General features: G+C 39.2%; 1 protein-coding gene across 1 annotated transcript; it reads left to right on the top strand.

Moving 5' to 3' along the window:
- Nucleotides 1-673: 673 nt before the first annotated feature.
- Nucleotides 674-6762, top strand: LOC109855309 (mutS protein homolog 4-like). Its single transcript, XM_020429427.1, has 16 exons — nucleotides 674-729; nucleotides 840-904; nucleotides 981-1133; nucleotides 1259-1472; nucleotides 1588-1709; nucleotides 1804-2035; nucleotides 2113-2362; nucleotides 2487-2673; nucleotides 2853-2992; nucleotides 3095-3198; nucleotides 3258-3477; nucleotides 3603-3704; nucleotides 3826-3939; nucleotides 4080-4613; nucleotides 4705-6223; nucleotides 6607-6762. Exons 1-15 carry the CDS (start codon nucleotides 674-676, stop codon nucleotides 5614-5616), a joined length of 3405 nt encoding a protein of 1134 aa, XP_020285016.1. The 3' UTR covers nucleotides 5617-6223; nucleotides 6607-6762.
- Nucleotides 6763-17445: the final 10683 nt, after the last annotated feature.

Genomic DNA, 17445 nt, shown 5'->3' with positions numbered 1-17445 from the left:
AAACATTCACAACGAATGGTCGGGAGAAGTTTGATTGGTTTACAACATATCACGTGGTACACTCGAAAACTCGAAATTGTATATCGGCTGAATTCCGGTGATAGATCGATCTTGAAGAAAAGAGAGAAAGAAACAAATGAGAAAAATTAACACGTAAAGTGTCTCTTTTATCGAAAAAAAAAAACAAAGTATTTCGTCACTTCGCGCGTTTCTTCAAAATGAACGTGGTACACGCCACATTGCCACGGGGACGGCGCGCTTACGCGAGAAACAGAATTTCTTCGCTACCGAATGCGCAGCGCAATGTCGTTAACATATTTCCGAAATATCGTAAGTGCGGATTTTTATCGCGACAATAGTTAAATATAATTCATATTTTTTCATCAATCAAAATAATAGTTTTTGCAAGTTTCGAATTTTAAAATATTTTCCTTATTTACCGAATATCGATGTGAAATCGATTGCTCGGCAAAGCGCCTATATGCGACGAAAAAAAAACACAATCGTCATTCAAATTTTGAACTTTCGAAATTTCATTGACTAACTTTTATTATTTTTCTCGCGTTCGTTCTTGTGTGACATCAACGACGTAGAATTCGATTCCTCTCATATGAGAGCCCCGACGAGCTCTGGACCTGTGAGTTCTGCCGCGAGCACACGCACACCAAAGCGTATGCGTAGAGATCTCATTTTCACATCTGGCCCGGCGACCACTTCCAGCAGCGTGGGGTGAGCTATTGCGTGCATACAAATTGCACGTCTAGATAAATATAAAATCAATTTTATATGTTCAAATCAATTTATGTTTATACGTTTATACAACATGCACGTCTTGTTAGAACGGGAAATCGTACATCGACGCAGTTTAGTACATCGAGTAACACGGATTCTTGGATAGTAATTGGTGAGCGACAATTAAATAACAACAGAGACTTTTCTTATTTACGGAATATTTAAAACATATTCGCACGCAACAACAGCGTTAACAGCCGGTCGCGGAGACGCCAGAAACGAAGTTGGCCTGGCGGCGATAGATCTTCAGTATCCGTATTTGGTTCTCTGTCAAATTAGCGACTGCCAAACTTACGTCAACACTCTAACGAAAATCAATATTCTCGATCCGATAGAAGTAAGTGAATGATTTGTTTTATTTCGTATTAAATTTTGCGATGAGTGACCCTTCCTGCGATCAAAAAGGTATAGAAGTAATTTTTATTTGTTCTATTTGTAAAAGTAAAAAAAAAAAGTTAAAAATTAGAAAAATTTTGTTCTCTCGAGATACTCATGCCTGAAACTATGTGCGAGCGTCGGGGCCACGGGAATAAACTGTACGAACTGATCAAAGAGAAATTCAACGCGCTCAACATCACGCCAATCTCGCGCATACATTTCAACGAGTCGATCGGCATGGAACGCGTGCAAACATTGTGTTCCAGAGAGTACTCGAGTGTGGAATTAATAGTGAAACAAAAGTAAACGCTAACATTAAATTCTTACACGTGCATTGTTATCAGAGTAAATATGACGATATGAAATTTATAGACACGCTTATCGAGAAGATCGTCTTTTTATCGATTTTTATCGCAGATATTACGCTCTGGCCGCTGCCGCGGCACTGCTCAAGTACGTGGAATACGTCCAGCACACGGTTTACGTTCCGAAATCCGTGCGAATAGAATATCAGGGGTCGCCGAACACCACGATGATCGGTACGACGATACGACGCAAAAAAAAAAAAAAAACAAAATGACAAAGAAAAAAATAACACGTGAAATACTTTTCGTAACGATTTATCTCGCGCAGATCTCGAGAGCGCACGGAGTCTCGAACTGGTCGCCTCGCAGTCGAAGCTTCCAATTGTCAGTCTATTGGGCACCATGGATCGCTGCGTGACTCCCATGGGCAGAAGATTGCTGCGCGCATCTATTCTTCAACCTTCTTGCGACGAACGTTCGATCGCAGATAAGCAATCTTGCGTTGCGGAACTGGTGAACAACCGTTCTTTATTTATGAGCCTTCAGGTATACAGTCGAGCGTGTGACGCAGGGGTGTGTGACGCAGGGGTGTGTCCGCTTGCGCAACTATGTTATACATAAAAAAAAAAAAAAAAAGAAAAACAAAACAAAAATATCCACATCCAACCATGACAATCCATCCATTTTCACAGCCGGTGATACAACGTCTCTTCGGCACGGATCGTTTGTTGACGCTGGCGATGAAACCCTTGCACGTTAACGATATACAGAACGCGGAACGAAACCTAAACTACGCATTACTTCTGAAGAGTTGTCTAGACAACATTCCAGAATTAGAGGCGATCCTCGCGAGCGGCGTCCATCCGTTTTTCGTGAAAACGCGAAAGGTATATAAAAATTCAATCTTCTTCTCTCTCTCTCTTCGTCAAGTTCGACTAGACGCATTAATTAACACGTGTGTTTGCGCATCTTGTTGTCGCAATATGTACATGCACGACGGTAAATTTGTAGAACTTAGCAAACTCCGAGTTTCGAGTTATGAAAGACAAGATCTCGACGCTGATACACACGGACGCGAGATTCGTGAAAGGATGCACATCTCTGAGTATGCAGCGTTGTTTCGCTATAAAGGCCGACATCAATGAACTGTTGGACGTTGCTCGTCAAATTTACTGCGAATTAATCAGCGACATGAAGAGTAAATATATATATTATACATATGTGTTAATTTTTTTACTATTTGTTCCCGTCTTTTTGATATAACTTAGATATTTTTATATTAAAAAAAAAAATAAAAATAAAATATAAAAAGAAAATGTACAAATATACAAATCTAAAGTATGGATAATCATGTTCACTTTTGGAATTTAAAAACAGACATGGTGGAGCAATTGTCTGTGAAGCACAAGCTTCTATTATCTCTGGAACACAGTGTGAATCTGGGCTACCACATCAACGTAGCCGTGCCTCGAAATCTGAACATGAAGATCTCCGATTTGCCGGCGGAATTTATTCAGGTATTTCTTGATTTTTATTCAGATATGTTAAAAAAAAAATCAGACTGATTAATTTGCGACACAATGTGCGAATTTCATCATGCAACAACGCTCTTCGCACAGGCACGCAAGAACAGAAGATCCTTCACGGTAACGACGACGGCATTATTGACGTTGAACAAACAGTGCAAGAAAGCTTGCGAAGAAATTTACATGATGAGCAACACGTAAGTTATTTGCCCGAGAAATTCTTCTTATGGTATTATATTATTTAGACAGTTTGCAGACTGCTGACTCACCTGCTGGAGGACATTAAGCAGCACGTCGGCTGTTTGTTTCAACTTAGCGCCGATGTGGCGGAATTGGACTTGATGTTGTCGCTCGCGCAAATCAGCAGTAATCCGGAATACGTGAGACCGTCATTCGGAACGAAGTTGGAATTGATAAACTCGTTGCATCCGATTATGGAATTATTCAATCGAGAGCTTCCCGTGTCGAATGACGTGGTGATGTTGAAATTTGTTAAAAGAGATTTTGTGACTAAAAAAAATCTCAATCTATGTTTAAACACTATTTGTAGCTACAGTATATATCTTGTTATATTTTATTTATTTATATTTTTTCAACGCAGAATGCTTCGGTATCGTATAATTTTCATCTGATAACCGGACCGAACATGAGCGGCAAATCTACGTACTTAAAACAGATCGTTTTGCTTCAGATTATGGCACAGGTGACGCAACTTCCGTCTCTACAGAGATCGCGATGTCTTTTTAATCGCAACAATTTGATACGATTTGAGTGATTATTTCGAGATACTGATATGTTCATTACTCGCGCGCTTTAATTTGTAGATCGGCTCCTACGTACCGGCGACGAAAGCAACGTTTCGCGTCGCAGATCGCATACTTTGCAGAATAAACTCTCGCGACGACGCCGAGCTCAACGCGTCCGCCTTCGTCGTTGAGGTAAAATTGCGGATTTAATCATTTTATCTCACTAATTAGCATTTGGTTTTCAAATAATATCGAAGTCATAATCAATAAAATAAAAGCCAATGGTATATATATATATAGTGCGCAATCGAATAAGCGCGACTCTCTTTTAGATAAAAGAGGCGCAATACATTCTGCAATCCGTCACGCCCAAGTCGCTCGTGATTCTGGACGAGCTCTGCCGACATACCACAGTCGAGGAAGGCTCGGCCATCGCTTGGTCGATATGCGAGAAATTATCATTGACGTCCGCGTTCACGTTCGCCGCGACGCATTTTTTACATCTCACCGCGTTAAGCAATATGTACTATAACGTGACAATGTACGTGAACATCTTGATCGATGACATCCATCATCTTTTGTGTAACCATTTTTTTTTTCAAATTATCCACCACTTTATTTTCATTATTATTTTTTTTCTTTCCTTGTACTGTCTTGCTGCTTTGTTCAGTCATTGTTTCGAGACGAAAACCGATGCGGAAGATTCGGGCGAGTTACGCCTGACGTACAATCACAAGTTGACTCTCGGGATAGGACCCATCGATCATTACGGCATCGCTTTGGCGGAAGTGTCCTCTCTACCGAAACGCGTCACAACAAAGGCGCGCGAATACGCGAACAATCAGCGATCAGTTCTCGGCGCGCAGGTACAAAATATATTCGAAATTTACAAAAAAATTCTGATTGCACGAAAATTTCTCAAATATAGTCGATTATTTTGTTTTCTCACTTTTCCAGAAAAACTTCGCATCCCTCGCGAGCACCTCGTCATGGGAGAAATCGTGTTACAACACGGTCGTTCAGTTGCGCGCGCTGCTGGACGACAATCGTTTCACGTTTGCGAACATAATAAGCATTATGAAGCAACTGGATCTGCAACAACGCAGGCAACAGGTTCCTTCAAAAGCGACGCAGGTTTTCGTGAGGGAAACACATGTTCCTGCAAAATCGACGAGAGTCACGCGTAAAGAAACGGAAAAACACGAGAAACGCAAAACTCTCGTTTCATCCGAGAATGCTTTGATAGAGCAAACGAGTGGAAACGTGTTGCCGAATACATTATCGAGACAGAAGAACAGAGAACCGGATGACGAATCGATGGAGATCGAAATCGACAACGAGAGAGATTTGTCCATGCACGATACCATCGTAAATCGTACGACGTTTTCACCGTTGTTGCACGCGGATACGAAGGACGCGTTTCCGACAGTGAGTTCTAGCGTCTCACAATTGACGATCGATTCGAAAGTGATGCATTCATTCAACGACGAACAATCGACCCGACCCCTTACTGACGTCGATCCACGATTTTACGTCTGCACGTCCTTCGCGAGCAGTCAGAAAACAACAACGACATTGAGTTTGGGATCCAACGTCGTCGACGCGAACTCAGGAGTGACTTCTCCGTCTTCCGAATTCTGTCGGTCGTTATTGTATCACGATTATTGTCTGTCCGAAAATGACTTTAATAGTACTCTGCCGTCTCAGTCCGAATCGAGCGAAATTGCAAAAATAATAACCCCGCGAAGTAAAGAGGTGGCGATTTTTCGACAAATCGAGGACGACGATTTCGACGAGAAAGCTTTCTTCGTTAACACACAAGCGCAATTAGAGCTAGATCTTGTCACGGACAATGACGCGTCACCGTAATCAGTTTTCGGTGTAATTTCGCGCTATTTTTAGCGCATTTGCGAACACGTTAATTTAATTTTGTCAATTCAATTATAATATATTTTGTTCAATCACATATCGCAATTTTCTTTCGTTAAAAAATGCAAAAATATGATCGTGTGTGATTGTCACCAAATTCACATCGTCAACCAATCGCGAACATATGCGAGCCGCGATAGGATACGAAATTTGATAAAAGAAATTCCTAGTTTCGAGCAAAACACGCGTGTAATATAAAAAAAAAAAAAAAATCAAGGAATCAAAACGTACACACACGATGTAATGAAAATGAGGAGGCAATGACGTGTGCGGAGCGATCTTAGACACCCTTGTTTCGAATTGTCACAAAATCAAAGTGTAAAGGTTAATTTGAACGAGCCAGAGGAAACGAGAATGTGCGACGATTTGCTACCGGAGTCGGTCATGTTGTTTCTCGACAACTTTGAGACCAGCCTCGGTCTGCCCATTCTCCTTGTTATTATACTCTGCACCGCGCAATTTGTGGTCAATCATATTTTTGAAGTCGGACATACGATTTATCGAAATCTCAAGAAACCGATGTTAGAAGCACATACAAAAATGGCAGGTAAACTAAAACGTCGTTAACGAGACACTAAAAAATGTTGAACCTTGTAATAACACACATTTTTTATTTATTTAATTTATCACTAAAAAAACCTTGAATCTTGTGATAACACACACACACATTTTATAATTTATTTTATTTATTACACTTACGTTCTCTCGTAAGTACTTGTCGCCAAAAAAATTCAATATATTTTTAGAAAAACGGATATTTTAAATATGTAAAATTGTAAAATATATATATATATAAAATAAAAATATTTTATATTATAAACAACAAGATCCAAACAAATATTTAAACAATATTTGTAAGTTGTATCGTTAGAATAAAATGAGTTTCGTTGCTTTAATGAGATTTCACTCTGTCTCTTCAATTCTCATCAGGAATATTGGGAAAAACCAAAACAGCCGCCACACCGACTCAAAATCCGAAAACCGATACTCTGCCTCAGGACGAGGAGTGGGACTATTGCGACGACGAGAATTGCTGAACAAAATATAACACAATCTCTTTGTGTATATTTATCGGTTGCAAGTAAAAAAAACCTACGCGTAACATATTACGCTTTTGCTTGATGCTGAGTTTTTTTCTTACTTGTTATCGCGGACTAGCGCAAAAAAAAGCTTTCACGGGAAAAAGAACAAGTGTGAAGACAACTGCAAAAACAGAGAGATTGAAACGCGAGATTTTAATATCTAATAGTTATGAAAAATAATTACTTACGAGAGAAGATAATCGGATAGATAGTTTTGTTTATAAGATCCTGTAAGTTTTTCTTTTTTTTTCACGAAGCACAAATAGAATGCGAAAGAAAGGTCGGTCGAAGACACGAGAAATGGGCCAAGGTTGACAGCTCTCCAAGCTCGACGCCGTGAATAAAGCTTTAGTAGTGGTTCGCAATCGCCATAGCAGTTGCGAAGATGGAGGAAACGAGTGAACGAATAAACCTCGAGACGAGAGGCTACGCCTAACGGTCCTGGTGTTTTGTATCGCAGGACGATCGTTCTGTAGAGAACTCTATTCGGTGGCCAATGAAATCTTTGCGTTAACGTAGCAACAAAATAAAAACAAAATTAAGTTTAAAAATTTTTCCGGTCACCGAAGATTGCGGATTTACAATCGGAATTTTGTCTTTTGACTTAAGATTGTTTTATTTTTGTCTGTACGCACGCGTAAATAAGATCTCATTTTGCAAATTAACGACTGCAAATGCCACCCCAAGTGCGAAAACGCCTCTCTATTTCCGCAAATAGGTCAAAGGTTGTATAATGTTATAACAAGAACAAGAACACACGCGTTCTTGTGAGGTTTCAAATTCGCGATTTATATATAAGCGGCTAAGCCACTTTGGATCACACCACACACGTAATAATTGCCTTTTTGCCTATTTTCCGCGAGTGTCACGAAATCGTTCTCGTTACAATTTTTCACTTATTTTTTTATTTATCAACGAATTCGTTTTGCGTCGGTATATCTTGATTATATGGAAATTGTATATGGAAAAAAAAAAAAAGAACGAAATTTTTATCAGGCAGACAAAGTTCTAGTCATTGTAACCGTTTCCATTGTGTTAATTATCTTTCGTTAATATTTTTCGTTATTTTTTGTAGCAGCCTTCAAATATCTAATTTGATAAGGAAAGACGTAGCTGCCGAAGAAGTGCGAGTCACACATTCTGGTTTGACAGGGTTTTATCGGATCATTCAAGGATGATTCGACGACGAGTGGTTGTGTGATTCGATTGCTCGAGTAGAGAGATATCGATGTTTTGAAAATGTTGAAATTATTTCGCTCCGTCATTGGTGAGGCGGATAAACGCGATATATTCTACGGCGTCATCGATCATCATCGTGTCGTTGATTCGATTCGAATTTTATAACAGCTTTTGCTGCATATAACTCGTTACGGACAAATATTGCGCGACGAGGAATAAAAACGGTTGCGCAAGCGGATTTCAGAACGATCGATGAAGACCCACGTGGTTAATCTGATCTCGCCTCGTACGATAAGAAAACGCGCAACGTGCTCTATACAACAATCGTCCGAGCCATGAGTTCATCGAACATAAATGTCATTTGCTATCGCACATTTGTCCTCTAATTTCTCTCAACGAGCGCATTACTCGGATAGAAACTGTACTTCCTATTAATATTATTTTCTCCATCGCAAAAACGCGCACTGTTCGCTCACTTATTTTTATCGCGTTCTAACGCGTGTGTATAAAAATCAGCATCAAAATTCCACGAGAGATTCCGAGTTTTTTTTTTTTTTCTATAGTTGATATAGACACAGAATATACTAGAGATCTTAAGATGTTACACAATTTTCTAGGTTTCGAAGTTATGTCTTCGAGATATTTTTTCGCGAGTAATTTTGCGATTTGAAAGTTACCGCTTTATCCAGGAAGGAAAATCTAGAAGTTCTCTCTAAAGTTCGCAAAATCAACGTTTGAGGATGCTACGACGAATTTAAGTGCCAACTTTGAGCGCACGTCATTCCGCGATATTCCCGAGCTATATTTGCTCATAAAAAAAAAAACAAAAATAACCCGGTGAAGAATCCACAAAAAAGACCAGTTATATGCGTGGGAAGAAGAAGTCGCTTTTTTTTGTGTGCACTTGAGTTCAACGCCGATCAGACAGGTTACATAATCGTTACGTAGAACTCGACGGCACATTATCGAACAAAAACCCAACGGCGAAATATCGCGAGGGAAACGATGAGACTTCGATGTAAATCTAATTATCGGATCTCTCCGCGGAAAATGTATTCGCTCTCTTGATTAAAACAAAAAAAAAAAAAAAAAGAAGCAAGAGACAACGCGCGATATTCGTGAAGCGATTTGCGTGTATATTTGCGCTGGAAGAGAGCACACTGTCGAACACGTGAATCGAATGTGGAGAACAATCTTGGCAAACACATTATACCACGTCGGCCATGATTGAAAGACTATTCGTGTCGCAGACACACACTCTCTGTTACATTGTACATATGTATACACAATACGAATTTGCATATACGACGATAGGTGTGATTCGCGAGAGAGGAAAACGCACGCGAGTCGCGTCGTCGTCGCACGCACAAACTTCGTGGGTGAAATGTCTGATTGAAACGCGCGCGCGATGGAATAACTTTTTATTAACATAGCAATTTGACGCGAACTTTCTACGGAATCTTCGTGAGTAGCGATCGCGTGTTTGTACACATGTTCGAGACTTTTACGAAGATACGCGAGGGTATAATCGTTGTCGATATTTTCGCGGAGAAAACAAATTTCTGGAAATCGACAAATCGCGCGTGTTGATAACGTGTAATTAAAATTAATTAGAAATTATATTTTTATTAAAAGAATTATGTATTTAGCGCAATCGCGCGTCACATCAAGTTATTTAACACGTGAACGCACAATTGAATGTCATTTATTTTTGAACGACAGTTTTATCCAAGTGAAATAAATTTGCAAAAATTGTTTATTATTATATATTCAATAGTAACAATTTAAATATATATATATATATATATATATATATTGCACAAAATTAATGATTCAGACCTCGTAGGAATTATATTCGATTTCTATTGTTAAAAGCAGAAGAAATTTTAAATATCAATGTCATTTGTATGGTCGCGAAATGACTCACTCAACATAAGCCTCTTTTTACGGAAATATAAACACGTGCGAACCGTGATAAAAAGTCTTCTACGCAGCGGACAAAAAAATATTCGCGTACCTTCTTTTTTTTCATTCCTTTTGATAGACATTTATATTTCGGAAGAACGAAAAAATACAACACGCCGCAAAGTTGTGGCGCCGCGAGGCAACCGAGTTTTGTTTTGAAAACATAAACGCTTAAAATTTATATCTGAAAGATTTTTGTTTTCAATGCCGAATATATGTATTATAGGTAACCTCGTCTTTTTTTTTTACGCAAGTAAAACCTCATCGGAATTTTTACAACAACATGTTTCTCGGCGATTTCAGAATCCAGATTCCCCCCGTGAAAAAAAATATTCTCCGCGAAGCACCGTGTTCGTAAAAATGTGCGAGCGACACGTGGGGGAAAAAGCGCAGGTAACGACGAGACACACGTAGTAGTTGCGTGCTGCGCGTTCACTTCTGAAATATAAATCCCGTCGTTTTATTTTTTGTTTTACAATATAACGTGCACGTGTAATTTCTAAAATCAAGAATTTTTTTATTTGTATTTCTTATTATCACAATATTATGATCTCTTCTTCGTTTATCGCGTGATAATTTACTCACTCGAAACACGCGACGCCGTATAATATATTATCAGCTATTGCGAAGTGTCAACTGAGCAACAAGGTCAGTCAGATAATGCAAGATAAGTATAGCTCGTCAGTGCGTACGATTTTCGGTCTCGACGTCGCCGTCGCCGACATAAAAAATTTCGCAAACACAAAACGCGATAAATAACAAATCACACATTTTATTCCTCTCTCGTAAGTATAAACGCATATTATTAAGTCAGTTTTTTTTCGATCGGTTTACCATTTAAAATAAAAACAATACGTGAGAAAGAACATTTGTTTTGTTCCACCACAGATGAGGAAACAATTTAAAAGTCTCGTCACGCATCGTTCTGTCTATGTACAATATATAAAAGAGGTGCACACACAAAGTATTTTGGGACCGATAGTTGTGCGTCACGCTAAACCGGTTTTCTACTATCTTTTTCGCGATACATGCGTTGCGAGCGTAGATTTTCTACGTGCTAAAATATATAACAGGAAGCCAACGTGCGGCGCACAATGAAGGCCGCGGGTACTCGCCGGAACACTTCCACCAGAAAGCGATACGAGTACGAGGTATATATTGTGTGTATGTATTAAATATTATATAATAATATTAATGCGCGTACACACACAACTCTCTTACAACACGCGAGTGAAAACGATGACGAACTCGATAAAGCAAAACCGACCAAGTTCCAGAACCTTGAACTTTGAGAAATTTCAAATTTCTCGCTCGCGTGCAATCGAACGACACGATGTTCGAATTTTTTGCCTTTGCACGCCAAAGTATTTAATTGAGTTCGATCTTCGCACACACGCGCCTATTTTATTCACGCTTCGCGTCATGAAATTGCGCACAACGTATAATTCTTTTTACTATTCTTAGTAACTACCTATTGTTTTTTTGCGGCGTATTCTTGCGGATGCGGTGCGTCAAAGAGCTGAATGCGTAAAGTTGGCGCTTCTATTTTTATTAGTAGTACATTTTTTCGTTTTTGGTTGTCCGAGCAAGTTTTTTACAACCACACTCTACAACCGAATTTTAACAAGAAGAGACATCGGGCGTTTAAGTCACCAACATCTCCGCGTGCGAATTATTTGTAACTTTTTCTTTGCAATATTTTTTATTATTTATATTTCAACGTAGTTTGGTACGGTTTATAGTGCACATTAAAAACATTGTGTTTACCCGATTTGTGCAATCAGACTTAATCGACCTTTGAACCCTCGAAATTTATGCAAATGAAGAAAGAAAGAAAAAAATTGACGATGCACTTTGACACAAGTAGATCTTGTTTAATATGACAAGTTGAAAGAAGCTGAGAAACGCAACAAATATTGCTATTTGCAATCATTGCCCGTGTTTCTTACACGTACTGTACTTTTTTTTCATAAATAATCCTCATCAATATTCATCAATCTCGCGTGATATGCTTCGGGATTTGTAGATTTTCTTCGAAAGATCGCGGAGAAAGCGCGTGTGTGATTCACCTTTGTAAATATTGAGTCAGACTCGAGACTATCCGAAGAATCGAACCACGTGCACAAGTGGCTCGGTGCAAAAAAAAAAAAAAAAAAAGATAAATAACTTCGCAACACGAGCGATAAGTCATTTTTTTTTTCAGACAAATCACGTGCGCTTGCAAATACGTTAAAAATATATGGATGAGATCGGCGTGTTTACCAGTTGGCATCAGAGATGCCAGTTCGTGGACTTAGTAAGCATTCAGCATCAAGTGGAGGGGATACGCACACAGGCGACAACCGTGTCCGTGTGCGCTCGGCGCTTCGGCCAATGGTTGGCCAACCACACGGACACGGCTGTCGCCTGTGTGCGTATCCCCTCCACTTGATGCTGAATGCTTACTAAGTCCACGAACTGGCATCTCTGGTTGGCATGATGGTTCCTCTCTCGCTCGTTTCTCCGTCGTTCGTTTCTTCTCGACGTCGCCGTTCGCTTACGTAACCTCCCTCCTCCAGCGCAAAATTGTATACACACATACATATATCCGTGGATCGTTCGCCTTTAAGTTTATCGCGAATGATACAATGTGCGCATTCGCGTTACATCATGCGCGAAAAAAAACGTCCGAAATTTCTTAATTTTCCAATAAACACATATCATCAAATCGTTAACATTCGATGCTTTCGCGATGTGTTATAAGAATTTTTTTTTATGGTTTTCGACTTTGAATCGCATTATATATTTTTACACCGACACTTCTATACCGACGTTTCTTGCGGATATTTCAGTTCACTTCACATCATGATTCAAAAGCAGCTTGATATAATACGCACAAAACGTCGATATAAAAATAACACTAATGCGAAGAGGGAGAAAACCATCTTCAGAAATATAACAAATCCACCCGAAAAAGAAGTAAAAACGAAACACATTTGCGAACCATATCGCAAAAACATATTTGCTCAGCGTTATAAAGTTGTGACAATAACAGAGAGAAGAGAGTGAAATTTTTCTTATATAGATATTTTTTAGATAGAAAATATATAAAAAGGTAACATTGTACCATTAAGTCTGATCTTTAGGGCTTTTTTGCAGCATCTTTAGAAAAACTCTCTTCAAAGATACAAAATAAATAAAAAATAAATAATTCTCTTCAAAAATAAAAAATAAATTATTGTGGTTTCTCGTTAAATAAAAACAGAGAACATGTTAATAGATACTTGAAAGAAGATGCCAAAATTTTTACAAAATTTTTTAATATTCAAAAAATTTGTTTAATATTTTAAAATCAAATAAAATACGTCAAATCCGCGATTTTCTTTTAGGGTGTCAAAAAAAGAAAAAAAAAACAATTTAGAATTGAAATAAAACTTACGAAGCACGTGTCGGTAAAACGTCTAAACAACTTTTGTCCCCATTTGATTAAATGTGTAGCGAGAGTCCAATCAACGTGTAACATTCATGAGTCATCACTACATAAATAGTAACAATGCTTCTTGTCATTAAAATAAATGGATTCGACTCTTTAACCGCGGAACGAACAATCATTAAACCAGACAGAACGCCGGGATAATTAGCGCGCAAATTTTTGCGTCTTATTTCTTTATCCTCGTAAATTATGCATATATTACACACATATATATATATATGCACACGATCTTGCAACACGTACACACGCGAGCGTTTATTTACTCGACATGTTAATCGCACGTGATACACCTTTATCGCTATAAACATTGCTTATTAGCGCGCACATTGGAACACGAGGAAAGAGATGAACGAGCGCGGATAAGCACCAGATAACACCTGACTCTTCGTCTTATGAAATACCAAACGTCTGTTTCGCGAAACGCCCACACTACGCAGTTCAAGCTCGAAAATTCCGAGATTAATAATTGCGCATAACTTAAGCTCTTAAACCTGTTTAATAAGTCTCTCTCTCTCTCTCTCTTTTCTCTCGTACATACAAGACGCGATAACATTTACGATTTATTTGTGTTCTTCTGTGAAACAAGACAATCGAATGAACGGGACAGCGAGCTGCAACACGTTCGTTTTCATTCATAAGCGAACATCCTCGCAAAAATGTTCGACGATGAAAAAGAAAATATCGTATGTGCGTAGTATGCACACGCATATATATAGGTGATATATATATATATATATAGGTTGACGATTTTGCTCGACACATTGAGAGCGTAGTCGGTGTGGAAACCGGTTCGCGTGATTATTATAGAAACGACCGTGCGCAACTCCCGAGAAGAAATGGTCGTGAAAATGTGTTCACAAGATTACACACGTGCACGCAAACGCGAGAAAAATTCAATAAAACATTTTCTCACGAAAGACAGTCGGGCTTATTTTGAGGCTTTCGCGCGGAGAATTAATCGTCGCCCGACTGAGAGATTCGAGACAAATTTCGATCGGCAAGGTTTTTTCTGAGTGAGTCACGCTCACTTCTGTTTCTTTCTATGTAGAATTGATCAATTAGTAATTCAGAGTCATAATGCGTAGTGGATTGCGTACATACATGTAACGGCTTATTTGCGCGACGAAAACAGCGATTAATTTTAATTAAATATTCGTAACATTCGCAGAATGTTATGAATTTGTATAATAAGCCGTAATACAGAGATCAATTAATTACATCATTTCCAAGAGAGCTCGCTTAATTTTTTTTTAATTTTTATTAAACATGTGTGCGCAAAAACGAAAAATCTCGCGAAGAATATGCAAGAGAATTGGTTTTTTTGCACTTTTTTCTTCGAAGTATTTACATAACTTTTATATACGCGCTTATTGATTGTTTGATTACTTTTATTTTATTATCTTCAATTTTTGTGCGAATTATCATCGATTGCGTGTCCGCGTCGTCATTCCCAAAAGATAAAACACGGCTATTACGTAATTTCAACCCGCGATGATACTCTTTTTTTGCAATTCGGGCAGTTCGTGGAACAAAAAAAGAGCTCGCAAGTTTCTTTTCTCTTTTGACAGAGTAACCTTGAAACACGAAGAAGCGGAGAGAAGCGGACAACACACAAACTGTACGATGCGCATTTCTTTATATCTTTGCTTACTCTTCTTACGTCTCCCTCTCGTTCTAAGTCTCGTGAAATAAATCAATTGGTTAGCTGATACTTCGACTGAGATAATAGCAGTGGCGACATGACGCAAACGCTAATCTCGCATTACACAAGAGCGCGCGAGATTAGTGGCGCTTTTTTAACGCGATGTACTATTTTTGTTCGTGTATGCGTAAATATAAATCGGAAGGCATAGAGATAGAAAGGTTTTGCGCCAAAGACGTGCGTGCAACGTACAAAGACCGTGTGTGCTATGCGTATTGCAATTTCTAATATTGGCACTGTTCTCGTCGCGTGTTTACGCGAGAAAAGTGCGCGCTCTGCGTCTCGCAGAACCGCGCGCGCGCAATAAACAAAGTTCGGTAAACCTGGCAATAACACACAACCGTCCCATCATCGTATTTTCATCGCTTCTTGTTATCCTCCATTGTCTAACAGGTTACGCAACGATGACGCGTCTCTCGCGCGCCAACTCTACGACTTCGCGACACTTGCTTGTTTTGCAAATTTAAACGATTGTCTCGCAATTCATTATCGTATATCAATATTGTGCGCTTCGAAGAGTCATTTTTTTAATATATACTTATAACATTGAAGTTATACATTCGCTTGGATAACATAAAAAATTAATCTGTTAAGTTTCGTCGCGACCATTCTTCGATTTTGACGTCAGAACGAGGAAAATCGCCGAAGTCTCGTGCAGTTTATTTAAAACTAATAAACACAAATAAATTATTATTTGAAAATGAACAAATATTTCTGTACAAACGCAGAATCACATTGAGTATCACGTTTGGAAAATAAATCCGGACGCGGTTTTCTTTGGATTTACACACAAAATCATATCAGCAAAGTCGAGACGAAAAATATGAAGCTTCTGCAACGTGTCATACGCTGATATGATTTCGTGTTGAGAAGAAAAAAAAACGTTCGATATATTTTACGAGTGTGCTCTGTCGATTCCATGCGCGCGCGTTTGTACAAAAATACTTTTCCGCTTCACAAAAAGACTGGACTAAAACTTTGCGCAATTTTTCTCGCTTAAAGAAATCTCTGTATGTAAATTTTCTTGAAATAAAAAAATTTAGAAAATAAAAAAATGCAAAATAGGGTTTTTCTTTAAAAATTTCATAATTCTATGTATGTCGTACGGAGAAGAGAAAATTTTATTGCGCGGATCGTCGTTGAAACTTATACGAATAGAAAGAAACACGCAGCATCTGCCTCGGATAAACGAAGGAATTTAAGGACGGAACGGTGAAGGAAATAGGCGTTCTACGCACACACTATACTAATTGACAGAAGAGAGTCGGTTTCTTTCGAATGCCAAACCTAACCCTGCCTAACCCAACTGCAGTCTTCGAGACGGCGTCACTGGGCGCGCACGACGCGATCCAAACACAACAGAGACTTGCATACAATCAGTGCGATAGAGAACGAAGAGAGAAAGAAACAGAAAGAGAGAGAGAGAGAGAGAGAGAGAGAGAGAGAGAGAGAGAGAGAGAAGGGAGAGGGGATGAAAGCGTCTGGGTTATTGAATCGCTAATAACAGTTGTATCACGATATATAACGCTGCTCACGTTGATAAATTGGCGTGATGCCGATCCTATTCAACCGGCAAAGTTGCGCGACGATGGTCATCTCCTTCCCCTCCCTTCCCCCGATCCGGAGCACAAGAGCGCGCTGGATGTTAACAACTACCTGCTCAACATGTGTGTATCACGTACATACATGAGCAGCGCGAATGTATGCTGTGTGTGAGAGAAACGGCGGATATTCTCTCTGCGAGTTTCACGTGCGCAATTGCAATATAATTACGATTACGGTTGTAATATATGTCCATAGAAGATGTAACAACAACACGCAGATATATAAATACAATACACAAAAAGGGGGATAATCGGCATGCGTGTAAAATCAAAATGCGTGTTACTTGCGATTGTACTTATCGAAAAGATAAGGCCGCGTGCTCTACAATATAAATTTTTTTTTCCTCCGATCTTTTAATAAACGATAACTCTCTGGCGTGTCTCTCGTTCTGTCTCTCTTCCACAAATGCGCGACGCGTACGTGACCGAACGGCAACCTTGCGCGCGCATTCTCGCTCGCCGCCGAAAACAAGCCGACGGCCACGCCGCGGCGTTGTTCGTCATTCGCCATCTTTGTCTAAAATTCTACTACGCCGTTCTAATGTATTATGCTACTACGTGCTACACGTACAACACGTGATAAACAACAAAGACGCGAACGCTGGCCAAGTAGATTACCCCCCCATAAGACGAAGAAACGACGTATTCGTTGTTTTTTTTTTTCACGCAGCGCGAACGTAAGGCATAAAAAGAAAAAACTGCCTACTGTTCCGTATTATTACGCGCAAAATGGCGCGGCGGTCGGAACCGGCGACCGGAGCGATC

Source organism: Pseudomyrmex gracilis, unplaced genomic scaffold (assembly GCF_002006095.1).
Source record: "Pseudomyrmex gracilis isolate BER0280 unplaced genomic scaffold, ASM200609v1 scaffold_87, whole genome shotgun sequence".
Taxonomy (NCBI): domain Eukaryota; kingdom Metazoa; phylum Arthropoda; class Insecta; order Hymenoptera; family Formicidae; genus Pseudomyrmex; species Pseudomyrmex gracilis.
This window is presented reverse-complemented; position numbering and strand designations above follow the sequence as displayed.

Excerpts from the sequence above, each read along its gene's own strand:
- LOC109855309 (XM_020429427.1), top strand. The coding sequence starts at position 674 with ATGCGTAGAGATCTCATTTTCACATCTGGCCCGGCGACCACTTCCAGC. Across the intron at positions 1,710-1,803 it reads GCCGAACACCACGATGATCG|ATCTCGAGAGCGCACGGAGT; the intron begins GTACGACGATAC and ends TATCTCGCGCAG. Across the intron at positions 3,940-4,079 it reads CGTCCGCCTTCGTCGTTGAG|ATAAAAGAGGCGCAATACAT; the intron begins GTAAAATTGCGG and ends ACTCTCTTTTAG.